Source organism: Lissotriton helveticus, chromosome 1_1 (genome assembly GCF_964261635.1).
Source record: "Lissotriton helveticus chromosome 1_1, aLisHel1.1, whole genome shotgun sequence".
Taxonomy (NCBI): domain Eukaryota; kingdom Metazoa; phylum Chordata; class Amphibia; order Caudata; family Salamandridae; genus Lissotriton; species Lissotriton helveticus.
Window position 1 is genome coordinate 1,670,678,002 of NC_136057.1, and position 17,772 is coordinate 1,670,695,773.

The following is a 17,772-nucleotide window of genomic DNA, read 5'->3' on the forward strand; positions in this document are numbered from 1 at the left end:
AGATTCTGTTTGCTATATTTATGTTAGTTCCCAAGAGTCAGGCTATCAACTTAATTTGTAGGCTTCAAATTAAATTTCTTTCACATTTATAGTGTAGTGATTTGATGTTTATTTATTTAGCATTTTGGTTTTTATGCACATATACTTTACTGAACTGCTAATATTCAAATTTCTAAACAGATGCAGACTCTCTGCATAGGCTTTGCAGAACCCCTGAGTATTAGAGTCCCAAATTTCTAATTTAATTTAAATGATTGCTACACCGAAAGCCACGGGTCCAGAGACCCTTATGAGTTCTGGATAGTCGCATCGGAGGTCACAAGGAGCCGATGGATTCTTGCCATATACAGTCCTTTGTCTCTACCTTGGTCTACTATCAGTGCTTTATTTCCACCGGTGGTTTCCGGTGCTCAGCACCAGCACTTAATTGTCAACACCGGTACTTATAACAGCCTGCCACATGGTGGCACCGTTTGTTAATTTAGAGATCCGAACAACAACAGTTGTTTATCAACTCAATATATTTAAGAAAGGACTAATACTGGCTGCCAAAGCCATCCTTACAGCAGCTGTGCGGGCCTGGAATACTTTGAATTGCCTCACTTGTAGGATTGTGATGGTTAGTAGTTTTGTTGGTACAGTCATTGGCAGCGCTGGCCGGGGCCATAGGCGGTGCAAGCTGTAGTGCCCTCCTGACGAGGTCCCTTGTACATATTGTTTTACAAATTAAGCAGCTACTAATATATAATAAGAGCAACAGGTTCGGTGATGGGGAGAAGACCCTCTGATCCCATAGTACTCCCCATACCTTCCCAGGAGCATGCCACGCTTACCGTACACCTTCAGCTGGTAAGACCTGTCCTGCGTGCCAGCCAGGTTGATGGCGTGGCAGGTGTACGAGCCGGAGTCAGACACCTGGGCTTTGTAAACTCCAGGGCTCGCCCGCCCTCTCTGTAGGCCATCTTGGGGCTGGAGATGATGGGGCATAGATCCTTATACCAGGTGATGCTGGGGGCAGGGTAAGCCGCGCGCCTCGCACTGAAGCATCATCGCTTGCCCCAACAGCACGGGCACCTAGGTCACCCCATCCGCTGCCCTGATAGTGGGGGGACTGTGGATGTTTAGCCATAGGATGTTTTATTTATAGGATTGTATGGCTAGAATCCGTGCTGAAGCACTAGTCACTATGAAGGATGCTTCTTGTGAAGGATGTGGATTTATGCATAGCTCAAAAGGGGAATCTGTCAATTTAGAAAAGATAGTTACATGTGTATATAGGTTGGAGGTTCAAATATCTTTAAAAGCTATCAATAAGAAAAGACATAATGGTTCAACCTCCGTGCACAGCAGACAGTTAACACTTGATTGCTCTTTCACATCTTTCCTCCTTCCAAGGTGTATTTGGTCAGCAGTAGCCCGTGTCCCTGCCTTCAAGAAATAACTAAAATAAAGTGGTGTACTATTACTGCTTATGCAATTTGTTCACATTCATTTTACTCATTTATCTCTGCCCTGCGCATGTCGCTCTATGGATTACCATTTTTGGTGAACGTCATACAGCATCCACCTGCCCATGTGGCTATGGTGGTTATTTCTTACTACAACTATAATTTATGCATCTTTCTCTCAGACACAATCATCACACCGTTAGGTGCTGCACTCCATACATACCACAATTACTGTACATGACAACACTTCCCATAAAAAACTCACAACAAATATGACACCCTTCGAACCACACAATAAACATGATGTAGTTTGGTATCCATGTGGGTAAACATGTCAGTGTTCCCCATAGGGGTAGTAAGCACTATACAAATGCTACAATACAAGACTTCTTTATAGGATTACCCAACAACCGCATGATTTCTTCATAAGTCATGAACTCATTTGTGGATCCTTTTTGGTGCTTATTAATTTGAAAAACCTTAGGGAATGTTCCAACAGTGTATGACATCTGTTAAATTGAGAACAGACCTATGTTATAGTCCTTTTCCTATTTCTGCTATGTTGATAAGTTTATATCCCTTTGACAACCCATAATAAGGTAACTTGAGCAACATAGCTTTGCCACGTACCTTATTCCAGTCGAGTTAATGGTGGCATCAGAAACTTGTTCGAAAGAGTGCAGACCTTTAAGTGCAAATTAGGATTGTATCAAGGTCTGTCCGATTACATGCAAAGAATGAATGAAGCGGGTTGTCTTTTATTCAATGGAGAAAGAACTAAGACCCTCACCATGAAGAAATCTTGTGAAACTAGGTCTACCTAGGTTTCAAAATGTGGACTTAAATGTAAGTGAAATATCTACTGCTCTTAGAAAATAGATGTGGTGCAGTAACAGAGATATGAACACTGGAACACCTTGAATAAGGCCAGAGGTAGCATTTACGCTAATTTAAGGTATTTGGTAGAGTGACCTAAAAACAGAGGAAGCTCAAACTAGTTTAGTATCAGGTGGCATGCATAATCTGTAATTGCATGAGCAGAAAACACATGTGTAGTATATTCATCAAAAATAACTTCAAATCACTAGCCAGATAATAGCGATATCATTAAAAGTCAGTCCTTGTGGCATTGAAACGTTATCTGCAAAGATAGCATCAATCTTTACAGAACTAACCATGTTGAGAAGAAACGGTACTCCGCCGTTCTAACTGTGTATAATTACAGTTCATTTATGTATGTTATATATTTGCACCAGGACGTTCCCATTCAGGTAATTTGTGATCATTAGAATGATAATATGGAGATATGCAGGAGGTAGTGTTGCACTTGCACTTTATTGTTCTGACAGCAGGAGATTGCACTTGTGTATATGGTTCACAATGTGAGGCGTAAACAATTGCACTTGCATGTTATGTTGTTGATTTATTTGAGATCTTATCTAAAAAGATACACAGTATTTAGTGAACGACAACGGAAAATTACTGTAACAGTAGTTTATTTAGAAATGTTAACATTTCAGAAAATGCCATTTAAGTATTGCACTTGCACTTTAGTGCTGACAATCTAGTTTACATTCCTACATATGATTATTAATATGTGGCCCAATGGGGTAGAAGCATCTATAAGAATGTTCGAGACATGAGAAGTCCGAGTGACAAGAGTTATAACATGTTGACAATTTGAATGTGCACTTGTATTTTATGATGTAGAACATTTTGAAATTCTCATTGTAATGGATACAATGTGGAACGAACAGCAATGACAAACAATGGGAATGAAAGCATATTTTTGGAATGTCGAATTTAATTAATTTCAAGAGATGATTACTATGATTTTTGCAGAAACAAGATGCATTTAATTTAATTTAATTATGTTGTTTTTCCGGTTTGGAGTATGTGGACGAAGTGTGGAAAATCCTTTGTAGGAAAAGTAAAACACGAGTCTGTTTTCAGTTGTAATAGGTACTGGTAATCATGTTACCGGAGGTTCCTGGGGTTTTAAATAGGATGTTTAAATAACGCTCCATGTGTGACCAAAGCAGTAATGGTACAGCGGATTAATAAAGCACAAGAAAAGTAATTTGTATTGAGTCGTTTCCTTGTTGTTGGGATTTGATCCCTTTCGAGGGAATTGGAGTATATATATATATATATATATATATATATATATATATATATATATATATATATATATATATATATATATATATACATATACATATATATATATATACATACATATATATTAGACTTCTTTCTGCAGATTCCTTACCTTTGAATTTCCCAGGTGTCAGGCTGGATCCAGAAACTTTGGCTGAGCAATACCCCATGCACGCGATGTCGGGTGGCTCCATTTGGTTCCTTGTGATGTCGTCAGCGGCAGTTATGACGTCGCAGTGCCTATATAGGCACCATCCAGGCGTGCGGGTGTCAGATATTTTCTTTCAGCGCCAGTCCAGGAAGAGCTACCCATCTGTCGCTTTTTGGCAGGCTTTTGTCAAAAGTTTGAATTTTTCCGACTTTGTGTGCGAAAGATGTCTTCAAGAAAGATAGGTTTCAAGCCACTTAGGACTTGGTCCCGCATGATGTCGGTTACCGATCCCCATTGCGTATTTCTCTGGTGTCTCGAGCGTGACCATGATATGAAGTCATGTTCGGACTGTTGGGCAATGGCTCCGAAGACCTTGAGGGAGAAGGCGAACATGCTTGCGGCCTGGCAGTCAACACCGTCCAGCGGGACTCCAAGGAGGTCACAGTCCTGATCGAAGAAGCGGAGGTCGCGAGACCGCTCCCAGAGCCCTATGTCCTCTTCCTTCCAATCGAGGTCCTCGGGACACTCGGGGAAGAGCTATAAGTTGAGGAAGAAGTCTTCATCTTCACCTCAACTGGCGTCCTTTGTCGAGAGAGGTAAGGATCACCGACGCTCTAGACACGGTTCGACGGAGCCAGAGCCAGAGCCGAATTCACGTCTCCCCCCCCCTTTCTGGGAGCCGGAGTGAATCCTGCTCAAATTAAATAGTTTTACGAGGTCATGCGCCGCGTATTTGAGGGGAACGACCCCAATGGTGAGCCTGCAGGGTCGGAAGGAGCCCCATTGTGTTTGACGCCGTCACCTCTGGCCCCGGCACCGATGGGGCCTCAGGGATCCGATCCCGGATCCAGTTAGACACCAGTCATGCCAACGTGACCTTCCCCGGCATCGAATCTGTAGTTGTTGCCTGCGACATCACCGATGCCCATCGGTGGCGCAAGCCTCATCCTTATCATGACGACACAGAGCCGGTACAACATTGATCAACACTAATTCCGACGTTGACAGAACCCAGACGTTTTATGTTGTCACCTGAGCACTTTGAGGATGTGCTAGGCTCAAGAGAGGATTGGTAGTGGTCTGGGGACCCTCTTGAAACCCATGAGGTCTCTGAGGAGAATTTGGACTGGTATGGGGAACTTGGGAAGGCCAGTGGCTTGGATATTTCTTCAGATACTGGCATGCACTCTGCAAACAGTGGCAATGGAGGAGGGGGCATCTTATGCCATAGTGGTTAAGAGGGCAGCCGCGGTCCTTGGATTGGATCTTTCCTTGGTGCAGGTCAGACTAATCTCCTGACTGAGATGCTTCAACCAGGGGCTTCCACTTCCGAACCCCTGTTGCCCTTTAATGAAGCAGTTACAGACGTCCTTCTAGGAACGTGGTCCAAGCCTAGCACAGGGGTTCCTGTTGATAGGATGATTGCACGCCGCCATCGACCAGCTCTGAGCGACCCAAAATTCATCAGCCAACCCCTACACACCCCCCCACCCACCCCAGAGAGTTTGGTGGTGCAGGCCACTGCGTCCCAAGGCGCATTCCCTTCTGCCCCTCCGGATAGGGAATCCAAGAGGCTGGATTCATTTGGAAAGAAGTTGTTTTCTTCCTCCAGCCTGGCATTGCGGTCAGTGAATACCGCATGCTTATTAGGCCGTTTCTCCCATTCCCTTTGGGAGACGGTTGCGCAAATGCTGCCACAAGTCCTGGAGGAGGCCCGGGCTGTGATCTCCCAAGCTGTCAAGGATGAGAGAGATGCAGAAAAATTCACCATATGGTGTGGCTTAGATATGACCGATTCGCTGGGCAGATCGATTTTAAAAACGGTGGCCTTGAGGCACCATGCCTGGCTTCGAAGAACTGGCTTCTCAGGTGATGTCCAAGCAAATTTGATGGACATGCCCTATGAGGGAAACCGCCTTTTTGGGGAAAAGGCAGACTCTGCCCTGGACAGGTTCAAGGACTCTCGAGCTACAGCCAGATCCTTGGACCTGTCCTCCACCCCCCGTGGCCAGTCTTCCTTTCACCCCTATTGTGGCAAATGAAGGGATTTCCAGCCGCGTCAGCCCTTTCACCCAGCCACGGTCCCGCACAGACTGCCCAAGCCCTGGGAGGACGTGGATGCGGTGCATTCCGATCTCGTAATGGAGGACAGAAGTCGTCGACCACACTGCCCTCAGCAACCGCAGCCTCCAAGCAATCCTAGGCTGATTCTGCAGGACTACACTACTCCAGTTGATGGGAGAGTTCATCATCATCTCCCCCACTGGAGATCCATAACATCAGACAAGTGGGTCTTGCAGATCGTCCAGGAGGCCTATTTTCTATCTTTTCCTTCTTTTCCTCCTCCTATTCTGCCAAATCTGGAACGGTTGGCGGAGGATCATTTAAAGTTGCTCCAAGAGGAAGTTACGGCTCTTTTGACCAAGGGAGCTATAGAAAGGGTCCCAGTTTCAGAAGTAGGCAGTGGCTGTTATTCCTGCTACTTTCTGATTACGAAGAAGAACAAAAGGCTACAGCCCATTTTGGATGTTTGGATCGTCAGTCTCTTCCTCAAAAAGGAGAAATTCAAAATGCTCACTCTTGGCTCAGGTCTTGTCTGCCTTAGATCAAGAAGACTGGATGGTAGAGTTGGACCTGCAGGATGCGTATTTTCACATTCCCATCCTGCCAGGACACCTGTGTAACGTGTTTTAAGGAAGGCCTTGAGCACTTTCAGTTTACCGTGCTCCCTTTCGGCCTTACCAGTGCCCCTCAGGTGTTCATAAAGGGGATGATCACAGCTCATCTGCGCAGGTTAAAGGGTGTCAGTCTTTTCCTACATTGATGACTAGCTGTTGAAGGCATCATTGGCCCGGCCTGTCGTCTCCCACCTCCAGACTACAGCGAGCCTTCTGCATTCGCTGGTGTTTTCTATAAACGTGCTGAAGTCACACCTGACTCCTTCTAAGACAGCATCATCTGAGCTGTTCTGGACACAGTGCAGTGTCAAGCTTGGCCACATGAGCAGCGAGTCCAGGATATTCAGGCTGCCATTCCGATATTTCAGCCTCTATCCTGGATTTTGGTGAGACTGACTCTGAGACTGTTGGGCTTCATGGCTTCTTGCATCCAGTTGGTAAGACACGCCAGGTGGCATATGCGGGCTCTGCAGTGGGATTTGAAGTTCCAATGGGCACAGCATCGGAGAAATCTCACTGACGTTGGTCAGATCTGGGAAGGAACAGCAAAATATCTGCAGTGGTGTTAAACAAACCGCGGTTGGGTCAACGGCAGACCTCTCTCTTCCCCAACCAGATCTCGCAGTTGTGACAGATGCATCACTTCTGGGATAGGGCGGCCACCTGGGCGAGGTGGAGAGCAGGGGACACTGGTGTCTGGCGGAGACGGGGCTCCACATAAATTGTTGGAGCTCTGAGCGATTCGGTTGGCATTGAAAGCATTGCTTCCCTCTGTCAAGGGGAAGTTAGTGCAGGTGTTCATAGACAACACCACTGCCATGTGGTACTGCAACAAACAGTGCTGGGTCGGGTTGTGGACCCTTTGTCGAGAGGCTCTTATCACTGGACATGGCTGGAACAGCAGGGCATAACCCTGTTGGGTCAACACCCGGTTCTCTGAATGCCAGGGCAGAAAAACTCAGCTGTCAATGTCTAGTGGATCACGAGTTGCGTCTCTAGTCGGAGGTGGCATAAGGTCTCTTTCAGCAGTGGGGAGAACCTTGGTTAGATTTGTTCACCTCTGAAGAGAACGCACAATTTCAGCGATACTGCTAGCTGGAGTTTCCAAGACAGCTATCGCTAGGTGAAGCTTTTTGTCGTGAGAGGAGCTCTGGCCTGTTGTACGCCTTTCTGCCCATACCACTCCTGCCCAGGGTTCTAAAGAAGATCAGGAGCGACCGGGCCCAAGTCATTCTTGTGGATCTTGACTGGGCAAGGAGAGTCTGGTATCCAAAGCTTCTAAGAATAAGTATTGATGCTCTGATCAGGCTGCCCCTTCGGGAGGATCTTCTGTAACAGAAGGGGAGGATTCTCCACCTGAACTTGCCAACTCTTCACCTCCATGCGTGGAGATTGAACAGTGACAGTTGATAGCTTTTGACCTTCCTCCAGAAGTTTGTAACGTTATTCTGGCAACCAGGCGGCCCTCTACTAAGATGGTATACGCCTGCCATTCGCAGAAATTTGTATTATACTATACAGAAAGGTCCATTGACCCTCTTTCTGCTTCTCTTTCTACTGTACTTAGATTCATTCTAACCATTGCCCGGCAGGGCTCTGCCTTGGAAACTCTTACGGGTTACCTTTCTGCTCCGTCTGCTTTTTTGCAGCTGCTAGACCAGCCCTCTCTCTTCTAGTCTCCTATTGTAAATTGATTTCTAAAAGGGCTGGCTCACTTATTTCCACCCACGCCCTGTGTTATGCCGCAGTGGGTCCTAAATTTGGTCCTTACCTATCTTATTGTGTCCCTTTGAACATTTGCACAACTGTCCCTTGTGGCTGTTGACCATCAAGACAGTCATCTTAGTGGTGATCACATCTGCACGGAGGGTGAGTGAGTTGCAGGCGTTACCTTGCTCGCCTCCTTATGTCCTTTCCGGACAAGGTGGTGCTTCGCACCCTGGCATACTTTTTACCAAAAGTTGTGACACCATTCCATCTGGGTCAGTCTTTCACTTTGCCCACCTTCTTTGATCCCCTGCATCCCTCTAAGGAAGAGGAGTGTCTCCACCGGCTGGACCCAAAAAGAGCATTGCCGTTCTACCTTGACCGCACAAAAGAGTTCCGGGTGGATGGCCAACTCTTTGTGGGGCATGTGGGAGCAAAGAAGGGAAGGGTAGTGCAGAAAAGGACCATTTTTCGCAGGGTTATTCTCTGCATCAAGATCTGTAATTCCTTGGCAAAAAAACACCCCCTGAGGGATTAAGGGCCCATTCCACCAGGGGAAAGGCCTCGACTACGGCCTTGACTCGGGGTGCCCCATTCCAAGACATCTGTCAGGCAGCGACGTGGCTTTTTTGCACATGTTCGCAAAACATTACTGCCTTGATGGTCAGGTGCGCAGGTACGAACATTTTGCCCATTCAGTGCTACAAGACTTCTTCGTTTAGGCCGTGAGTCCGCAACCCACCACTGGGACAGTATGGCTCAGGTATCTGATTTAAAGGTAAGGAATCTGCAGCTAGAAGTCTCTATCAGATGAACAAGTTACTTACCTTCTGTAATACATTATCTGGTAGAGACTCCATCTAGCTGCAGATTCCTTACAGCCCCACCCATGCCTTCACGCTTTGCAGATTAATATTGTAGGACTAGGGTTGTTTCCCCCTTTCAGGGTCCTAGCTTTGCACACAACTACGTCAGCGACTTCGTGGCTCTGCGCTTCTGTCGTGGAAAAAAATTTAAAGTACTGATTTCCGCATGCCTGGGTGACGCCTAAATACAGGCTCCGCAACGTCATAACCGACGGCAATGACCTCACGCAGAGCTGAGTGGAGCCACCCGACGTCGCACGTAAGGGGTATTGCTAAGCAAAAGTTTCCAGATCCTGCCTGACACCTGGGAAATTCAAAGGTAAGGAACCTGGAGCTAGATAGAGTCTCTACCAGATAATGCGTTACCAAAGGTAAGTAACTTGTTTATTAGGTATGCGTCCTTTTCAAACACATAGTAACAGACTATTCGTGTTAATAAATTCCTGCGTTCTTGTCATTGACTATATAATCAGCACTGTTCTTGTACAGCTCAAGAAAATTCAGGGTGTACAAGAGACTACAAGTGTTCAATAATTGATTTCATTTCAACTCAGCAACTGTTGTTATTTTGTGTATCTTTGATGCAAGGCAATCTCTTTCTCCTGACCTGTTTAGCTAATTTGTCTTCACTATTTTCTGTTTTATTTTTAATTCCTCTATATTCCAACAGAACAAGATTCAAGGATTTGTGTTTGACTTCATCACCCAGCAAGCATTTGACATCTTTATAATGATTCTCATCTGCCTGAACATGGTGACCATGATGGTGGAAACAGATGACCAGAGCCCATACATGGAAAATGTTCTGTACCAGATCAATTTAGTCTTTATCGTCTTCTTCACCACTGAGTGTGTGCTAAAACTCTTTGCGTTACGACACTATTACTTCACTATTGGGTGGAACATTTTCGACTTTGTGGTTGTGATTCTTTCTATTGTAGGTAAGTAAAATCCATCCAAGAGGGTTTTCTTTTGATTGTCAGTTCTGCTGTGATCTACTAGTTTGTTCAAACACATACAACTTCTCACATCTATATGATACCAAAGTTTTCCCTAACCTATAATTAAGTTTTTGGGTTTAAAACCTATGTTTCACAGAGAATATAACCTACATTTCACAGGCTTGAATTCAGAGTCAACTCTGGCAAGCCACTTGGTAATAAGAAAAAGGCTGTCAAAATGAGTTCAACATTTTCATGTAGTTTTATTTACAGTGCTCGGGTATACTTGTATTTGTTGATGTAAACTAAAGTTATTATTATAACAATGTTAAGTCTTCTCAAATGAGCTGGGGAGGTCCCTAAGACCATGACCATGTAAAACATGCATAGAGTTGCCCTTTTATGTAAGTGAATTTTAAGCTGCCTAAAATAAGCCTTTTTCATGAATATATGTATCACATCCATTTGCTATTTGGCACTTTTATCATAAACATCATTGTATCACCTGCACCATCTCCCCATATCAGAAAATAAGAAATCACTGGGTTTGGTTATTCTCAAATGAAACATTTAATTCGACGGATGTCTGATTTATACTATGAGAAAAACACCTATATGTCTTGCTTTCACTGGGAGCAATTTCCCCTAGAATTCAATGATCAGTAGACCATTTGAAAATGTACAATTGTGCTTGCTTAATTTAGTTATGAACTTCACTAGGGAGGGTCAGAGGGAAAGTTTAATGACCAAGAATGCTACGTCCCTCACAAGTACTGAACACCAACTAACAAGTAACACTCAGTCAAAGACCTGCTCAGATACGAGGGTTGAGAGATTGCGTGTGCTGGTTGCAAAATCAATAACGGGACACCCTTCAGATAGTTACAGTGTTCCCATCAGAGTTCCATCCTGTACCGCCCTTCATCATTTGGGAAAGCCACCATAAGTACACAGGGAAACCCAATGTACGATTTGGCACAGCGTGGTGGAAAACAATGCCCAATGAAATTATGACAGGTAGGTATCAGGATGTAACTAGTAAGCAGTGCTAAATAATGAAAATAAAAGAATTTTTCAAAAATGTGGTGATGTTAAAAAGGGGTAGAAGAAGGAAAATAGATTTATTAGCAACCTTCAACTCCCACTCTCTAAAAACAGTGCAAACAGGTAGTGTCAGCAATTTACTACCTCGACAGTTTATATAGTCACGGTCGACATGTTTCTGCAGCTTTTACCTGTGCCCCGGGGTCACTTGCTGCTTCTTCAGGACCTATCCTGCTACTGCTTAATTAGTGCAAACTAAACAAGGAAACTTAAAATAAAGTAAATGTCACCTTAGATTCTCCTGATGAGAGGACCAGTGGATTTCACAAAACAGCACACACATAAAAAGAAAAAGAAAGAACAAGCCTATTAGCAAAGCTCTCGGGCGAGACTCGAATACAGAGCACAGTCTCGCAGTTAATGGTTTTTAATCCATCCCTTTCCACACTTATTTTGAGATATCAACTTTTCCCAAAAGAGCTCGATTACCACTTGTGTAAAAAAACACTCACCCCATATTATGGAGAATGTTGCCCCACCTCACCCGGCCTTAGCTCAGGTACTACGGAGCCCCGCTCTGTATGAATAACAAACATATAAAAAGAATCAATTGAAGGAAGTACTGTTAGGTCAAGGCAGGCCACTCGATATAGCGTGGTTCACAGAGGCGTCTATTTCTGTCTGCTGACTCACCTATCCGTCGGTACTCCAGACGTCCAACTGGGCTGTCTGTGGGAGGTACCGGCGGTCGGAGTCCGGTTACTTATATAAGCTATAGATCTTGTAAGCCTACATGCACATACCGGAGAACGGGGACGCGCCGCCGCGCTCCTTGCTGCTAGCGTCAACAGTCCTCTTCCGGGTATTCCCGAGGAGTGTTCCGATTGGCTGACGCGGAGCGTGACGCGGTCGCGTCGCGCCAGGAACTCTGGGCTCTGTGGTTTTGGAACCCCCGTGTATAGTCTGACTAATCAAATCTATTATCTAAAAGGTCTCTTAATCTCCAAATATTATTAACACGCAAAACCGGCGTCATCCCGCAAATTGTCGTGACGCCTTCGCGTGAATAACAAAAAATTCCTAAAAGTTTATACAACGTTTAAAACAGCATGGCGGCAACTTATAATTGACATAGATAGAAGCGCCAACTTCATGTGTCATCAAGACCCCTTCTGTCTCATTTACAAGGTCTCAATCTGTGATGGATGTCCATATCATGTTTAGCCTCTCAGCACATCCGGGTAAGACACAGTCAGATCTTGCCTAGAATGGCCATTGTAATCGCGCTACTCCTGCGCTGTATCCATTGTAATGGACAACAAACTACTAAGCATACACGCACCCAGGCAGCGAACATATTTTCGTCTCCCTTAGTCAACATGCTGGAGGTGCTCTATCTAGAACATCCCCTCCAGTCTCATTCATCTCGTTCTTTAGTCTGAACAAAACATGTATAACACACGTCATACACGATGTCTACAATTGATAGGGCCCCCTCCGGTACCATATCGTAATATGGGAGTAATACTCATAACCCACTCGCCATATAATCATAAGGCACTAATACTCATGGGAAGCAACAGATAGACCTCACTCCGGGCATATCATTCATTCATGTGAAAGCACTGATTATCTGGTGCCTCTAGCTCTTGAGTGACATCCAAGGAATATCCTCATTCAATCCTTGCTTGTCTGTCCCCAATTTGTGTACCCATCGCACAAACGAATACCGATGAAGGTTGGACCAAAGTTCTCATACTTAAAAAGAACCAAGCGAGGGTATGTGTGCATGGCACTGTAATGGCAGAGTACTTGCGTGGCAATTGCGCCCCGAGTGGGCTGATAGTTACCAATGCCCCTCGCCTATTCCTAGAGGATAAGGACTTCCTCAGAGACTGGTATCTCATAGCGTGGCGTTGTACACGCGATTGGCTTGTCTTGATTATCAAGACGGCCAAAAGAACAGCGGACAACATTCTGGTAGAGATCCAGACTCTAGAAGGGCAAATTAGAGCGACCCTATCTTCTAGTAAAGTCTTCACGAAGAAGCAGGAGGAAGGCAACAAGACTAGTAAGGACTTTCGGGATTCAACTCTATTTACGAAACTAGAGAAATTCAAAAAAGATCTGGCGAACTTCAGTACTACCAAGATCTATCCCTACACTAGTGATAACTACTCTCCGCCAACACATAACAAAAATAACCAGAAAGTCAGTTCTAATTATGGTTCCTCCGCCTCCGACACCGGATCGAGTGATTCGGATACTCCTCAACAGGGAGACCCCTCCAAGAAACAGAGAGGAAGAGGTAACAACAGGAGGAATTGGAGAGGTTATGGTCAACAGTTTGGACCACCACCACCACCTTGGTGGCAACCCTCACCTTGGGGACCCTACCCTCCAATGATGGGGATGTATGATCCAAACCAAACCTTTCAAAATTATGGTCAGCAGCCTTTTTTAGGGTCTGGCCGGAGAGGGCGAGGACGCCAACGGACGGCGCAACAAGGTCATGTGCGCTGGAGCGTCCCTCCACCACCAGCTCAGCCAATGGGACTGAGGAGCGGGAAGGTAGTAGGACAGGACCAAGCCGGGACGTCGAGCGGTCAAACATCGTAATAAACCTTAGCTCGCACCAACTTACAGTGATGGAAGAGAAAGTTCTGAACAAAGGTTTAGGCTTCGTCTCTACAAACAGGAGTGATCCCTTTCTCACCCAAATAGAGATGGGCAAGTTCTATCGGAAAATAAGATTACACTATCTGTTTGCACATAAACAACAGGATTCTAGCCAATTGACTATGAGAGACGATAACACTGGCCTAAAACGACCTTCAACGTTTAATCCCACTACAGTAGGGATGCCAGCTAAAGTTATCACGTTTGAAGAAGCTGTAGACCAAGATCTGAAAGAACTGTTCGAGAGAGAACATAGACCTTTTCAGAATATCTCTCGAGGAGAACAAGATGCAGTCACGAGTTTAGCTAACAATTCCTCTTTGGTCATCAAGCCGGCCGATAAAGGCGGGGCTACGGTGTTACTAGACTCTGATGCCTACAGGCAAGAATGTCTTCGCCAACTAGAAAACACCAAAGCGTATCGAAAGCTGACCACAGATCCCACTGCTAGATTGACAAGGCAAATAGCACAGATAGTAGAGGAAGCACTCAGCGAGGGCTGGATAACAGCTAAAGAAGGACAGTTCCTTTGCACTGCTAACCCGAGAATTCCCTACTTCTATCACTTACCCAAAATCCATAAACCCCAGCGTCCACCACCAGGTCGCCCTATCATTTCGGGGATCGGCTCCCTTTTGGAGCCCCTGTCGACTTTTGTCGATGTGTTTTTAAAGCCAATGGTAAGTGTAATGCCCACGTATCTCAAAGACACTAAGGATGTCTTAAGACTGTTGAGAGACATTGATTTTGATTGTAACACCGACATCTTAGTATCATTTGATGTGGAGAGTTTGTACACCTCAATCCCACAGAAAGAGACATTAGAAGTAATGGAAATGCTCCTCTTAGAGAGAGATCTAGATTCCATCACTCCCGTCAATCTCATTATGACTCTGGCTAATATAGCCATGACGGAAATTTTTTTCCAATTTGAAGACTCGCTCTATCTTCAAGTCAGTGGAACGAGCATGGGCAGCATTTTTGCGCCGTCGTTAGCGAATCTGTATGTTCATAACTTTGAATCAGAGCACATCTTCTCGGACAACAACCCTTTCACAGACAAGGTGCGTCTGTGGAAGCGGTATATTGATGATATTTTAGTGATCTGGAGAGGGAGTGAAGAAGAACTAACAAGGTTCCACGAATGGCTGAACGAGAGAAATCGCTTTCTACGCTTCACAATGGAGCAGAGTAGAGTCCATCTAGCGTTTCTCGATCTACTAATTACACCCACGACTACCGGTTTGGCCTCAGAGTTGTACCGAAAACCGATGTCGCGTAACTCTTTACTAGACTATAACAGCTGTCATCCCAAATCTCTTCGAGATAATTTACCTTATGGGCAATTTTTGCGCATACAACGAAACTGTTCTATTAAAGACCGTTTTGAACATCATGCCGATTGCCTAAAAGAAGATCTTGCACAAAAGCATTATCCCAAAGGCCTAGTTCGGAAATCAAAAAAGAGAGCCTCCAACAACAACCGGGAGGGGCTATTGGAGATATTGCCACCTAAACCCATTCAAAATCGAATGACCTGTGTGAGCACGTTCACTACGCAATCAAATGCTATCCAGAAAATAATAAAGAAACGCTGGTGCATTTTGAATACTGGAGGTGACACGATTCCAGCTCCATTGTTCGCCTTTAAAAGAGGGCAGAGTTTAAAGGACAAACTGGTCCACACGCGTCCCAAAGGGGAAATACCACGAGCTTTAGGTACATTATGGGACATGCCTGCGGCCACAGGACACCATCCCTGTGGGAACTGCGCAGCCTGTCCGAATACAACAAAATCCCAAACTATTGATATAGGGACTGGGAGACCGTGGGAGCAGCGAAGGTTCACAAATTGTAACAGCTCCAACTTAGTGTACCTAATTAGCTGCCCATGCAATAAGAGATACGTGGGAATGACTACTCGCAAAATTAAGACACGCATTTGTGAACATAAAAGCTCCATTCGGTGCTCAAGACAGTCGACCAGACTGACGAACCACTTTTTAATAGCTAAGCATATGTCGTCTGAGCTGCATTGGACTGTGATAGAGCAGCCTTTGATACCAGCCCATATCACCGACACTAAGAGCTTCCTGTTCCAGCGCGAACAGCGATGGGTACACAAATTGGGGACAGACAAGCAAGGATTGAATGAGGATATTCCTTGGATGTCACTCAAGAGCTAGAGGCACCAGATAATCAGTGCTTTCACATGAATGAATGATATGCCCGGAGTGAGGTCTATCTGTTGCTTCCCATGAGTATTAGTGCCTTATGATTATATGGCGAGTGGGTTATGAGTATTACTCCCATATTACGATATGGTACCGGAGGGGGCCCTATCAATTGTAGACATCGTGTATGACGTGTGTTATACATGTTTTGTTCAGACTAAAGAACGAGATGAATGAGACTGGAGGGGATGTTCTAGATAGAGCACCTCCAGCATGTTGACTAAGGGAGACGAAAATATGTTCGCTGCCTGGGTGCGTGTATGCTTAGTAGTTTGTTGTCCATTACAATGGATACAGCGCAGGAGTAGCGCGATTACAATGGCCATTCTAGGCAAGATCTGACTGTGTCTTACCCGGATGTGCTGAGAGGCTAAACATGATATGGACATCCATCACAGATTGAGACCTTGTAAATGAGACAGAAGGGGTCTTGATGACACATGAAGTTGGCGCTTCTATCTATGTCAATTATAAGTTGCCGCCATGCTGTTTTAAACGTTGTATAAACTTTTAGGAATTTTTTGTTATTCACACGAAGGCGTCACGACAATTTGCGGGATGACGCCGGTTTTGCGTGTTAATAATATTTGGAGATTAAGAGACCTTTTAGATAATAGATTTGATTAGTCAGACTATACACGGGGGTTCCAAAACCACAGAGCCCAGAGTTCCTGGCGCGACGCGACCGCGTCACGCTCCGCGTCAGCCAATCGGAACACTCCTCGGGAATACCCGGAAGAGGACTGTTGACGCTAGCAGCAAGGAGCGCGTCCCCGTTCTCCGGTATGTGCATGTAGGCTTACAAGATCTATAGCTTATATAAGTAACCGGACTCCGACCGCCGGTACCTCCCACAGACAGCCCAGTTGGACGTCTGGAGTACCGACGGATAGGTGAGTCAGCAGACAGAAATAGACGCCTCTGTGAACCACGCTATATCGAGTGGCCTGCCTTGACCTAACAGTACTTCCTTCAATTGATTCTTTTTATATGTTTGTTATTCATACAGAGCGGGGCTCCGTAGTACCTGAGCTAAGGCCGGGTGAGGTGGGGCAACATTCTCCATAATATGGGGTGAGTGTTTTTTTACACAAGTGGTAATCGAGCTCTTTTGGGAAAAGTTGATATCTCAAAATAAGTGTGGAAAGGGATGGATTAAAAACCATTAACTGCGAGACTGTGCTCTGTATTCGAGTCTCGCCCGAGAGCTTTGCTAATAGGCTTGTTCTTTCTTTTTCTTTTTATGTGTGTGCTGTTTTGTGAAATCCACTGGTCCTCTCATCAGGAGAATCTAAGGTGACATTTACTTTATTTTAAGTTTCCTTGTTTAGTTTGCACTAATTAAGCAGTAGCAGGATAGGTCCTGAAGAAGCAGCAAGTGACCCCGGGGCACAGGTAAAAGCTGCAGAAACATGTCGACCGTGACTATATAAACTGTCGAGGTAGTAATTTGCTGACACTACCTGTTTGCACTGTTTTTAGAGAGTGGGAGTTGAAGGTTGCTAATAAATCTATTTTCCTTCTTCTACCCCTTTTTAACATCACCACATTTTTGAAAAATTCTTTTATTTTCATTATTTAGCACTGCTTACTAGTTACATCCTGATACCTACCTGTCATAATTTCATTGGGCATTGTTTTCCACCACGCTGTGCCAAATCGTACATTGGGTTTCCCTGTGTACTTATGGTGGCTTTCCCAAATGATGAAGGGCGGTACAGGATGGAACTCTGATGGGAACACTGTAACTATCTGAAGGGTGTCCCGTTATTGATTTTGCAACCAGCACACGCAATCTCTCAACCCTCGTATCTGAGCAGGTCTTTGACTGAATTTAATTTAGTTATGGTCATTTATAAATGAT

General features: G+C 45.0%; 1 protein-coding gene across 2 annotated transcripts in view; it reads left to right on the top strand.

The window, feature by feature from the left end:
- Positions 1 to 17,772, top strand: part of SCN8A (sodium voltage-gated channel alpha subunit 8) — a 566,978-nt gene that overhangs the window by 534,101 nt on the left and 15,105 nt on the right. For both annotated transcript variants that reach the window (XM_078688933.1, XM_078688934.1), the window contains exon 25: positions 9,681 to 9,951. In XM_078688933.1, coding sequence (XP_078545059.1) covers positions 9,681 to 9,951 — 271 coding nt within the window. The remainder of the gene's footprint in view (positions 1 to 9,680; positions 9,952 to 17,772) is intronic.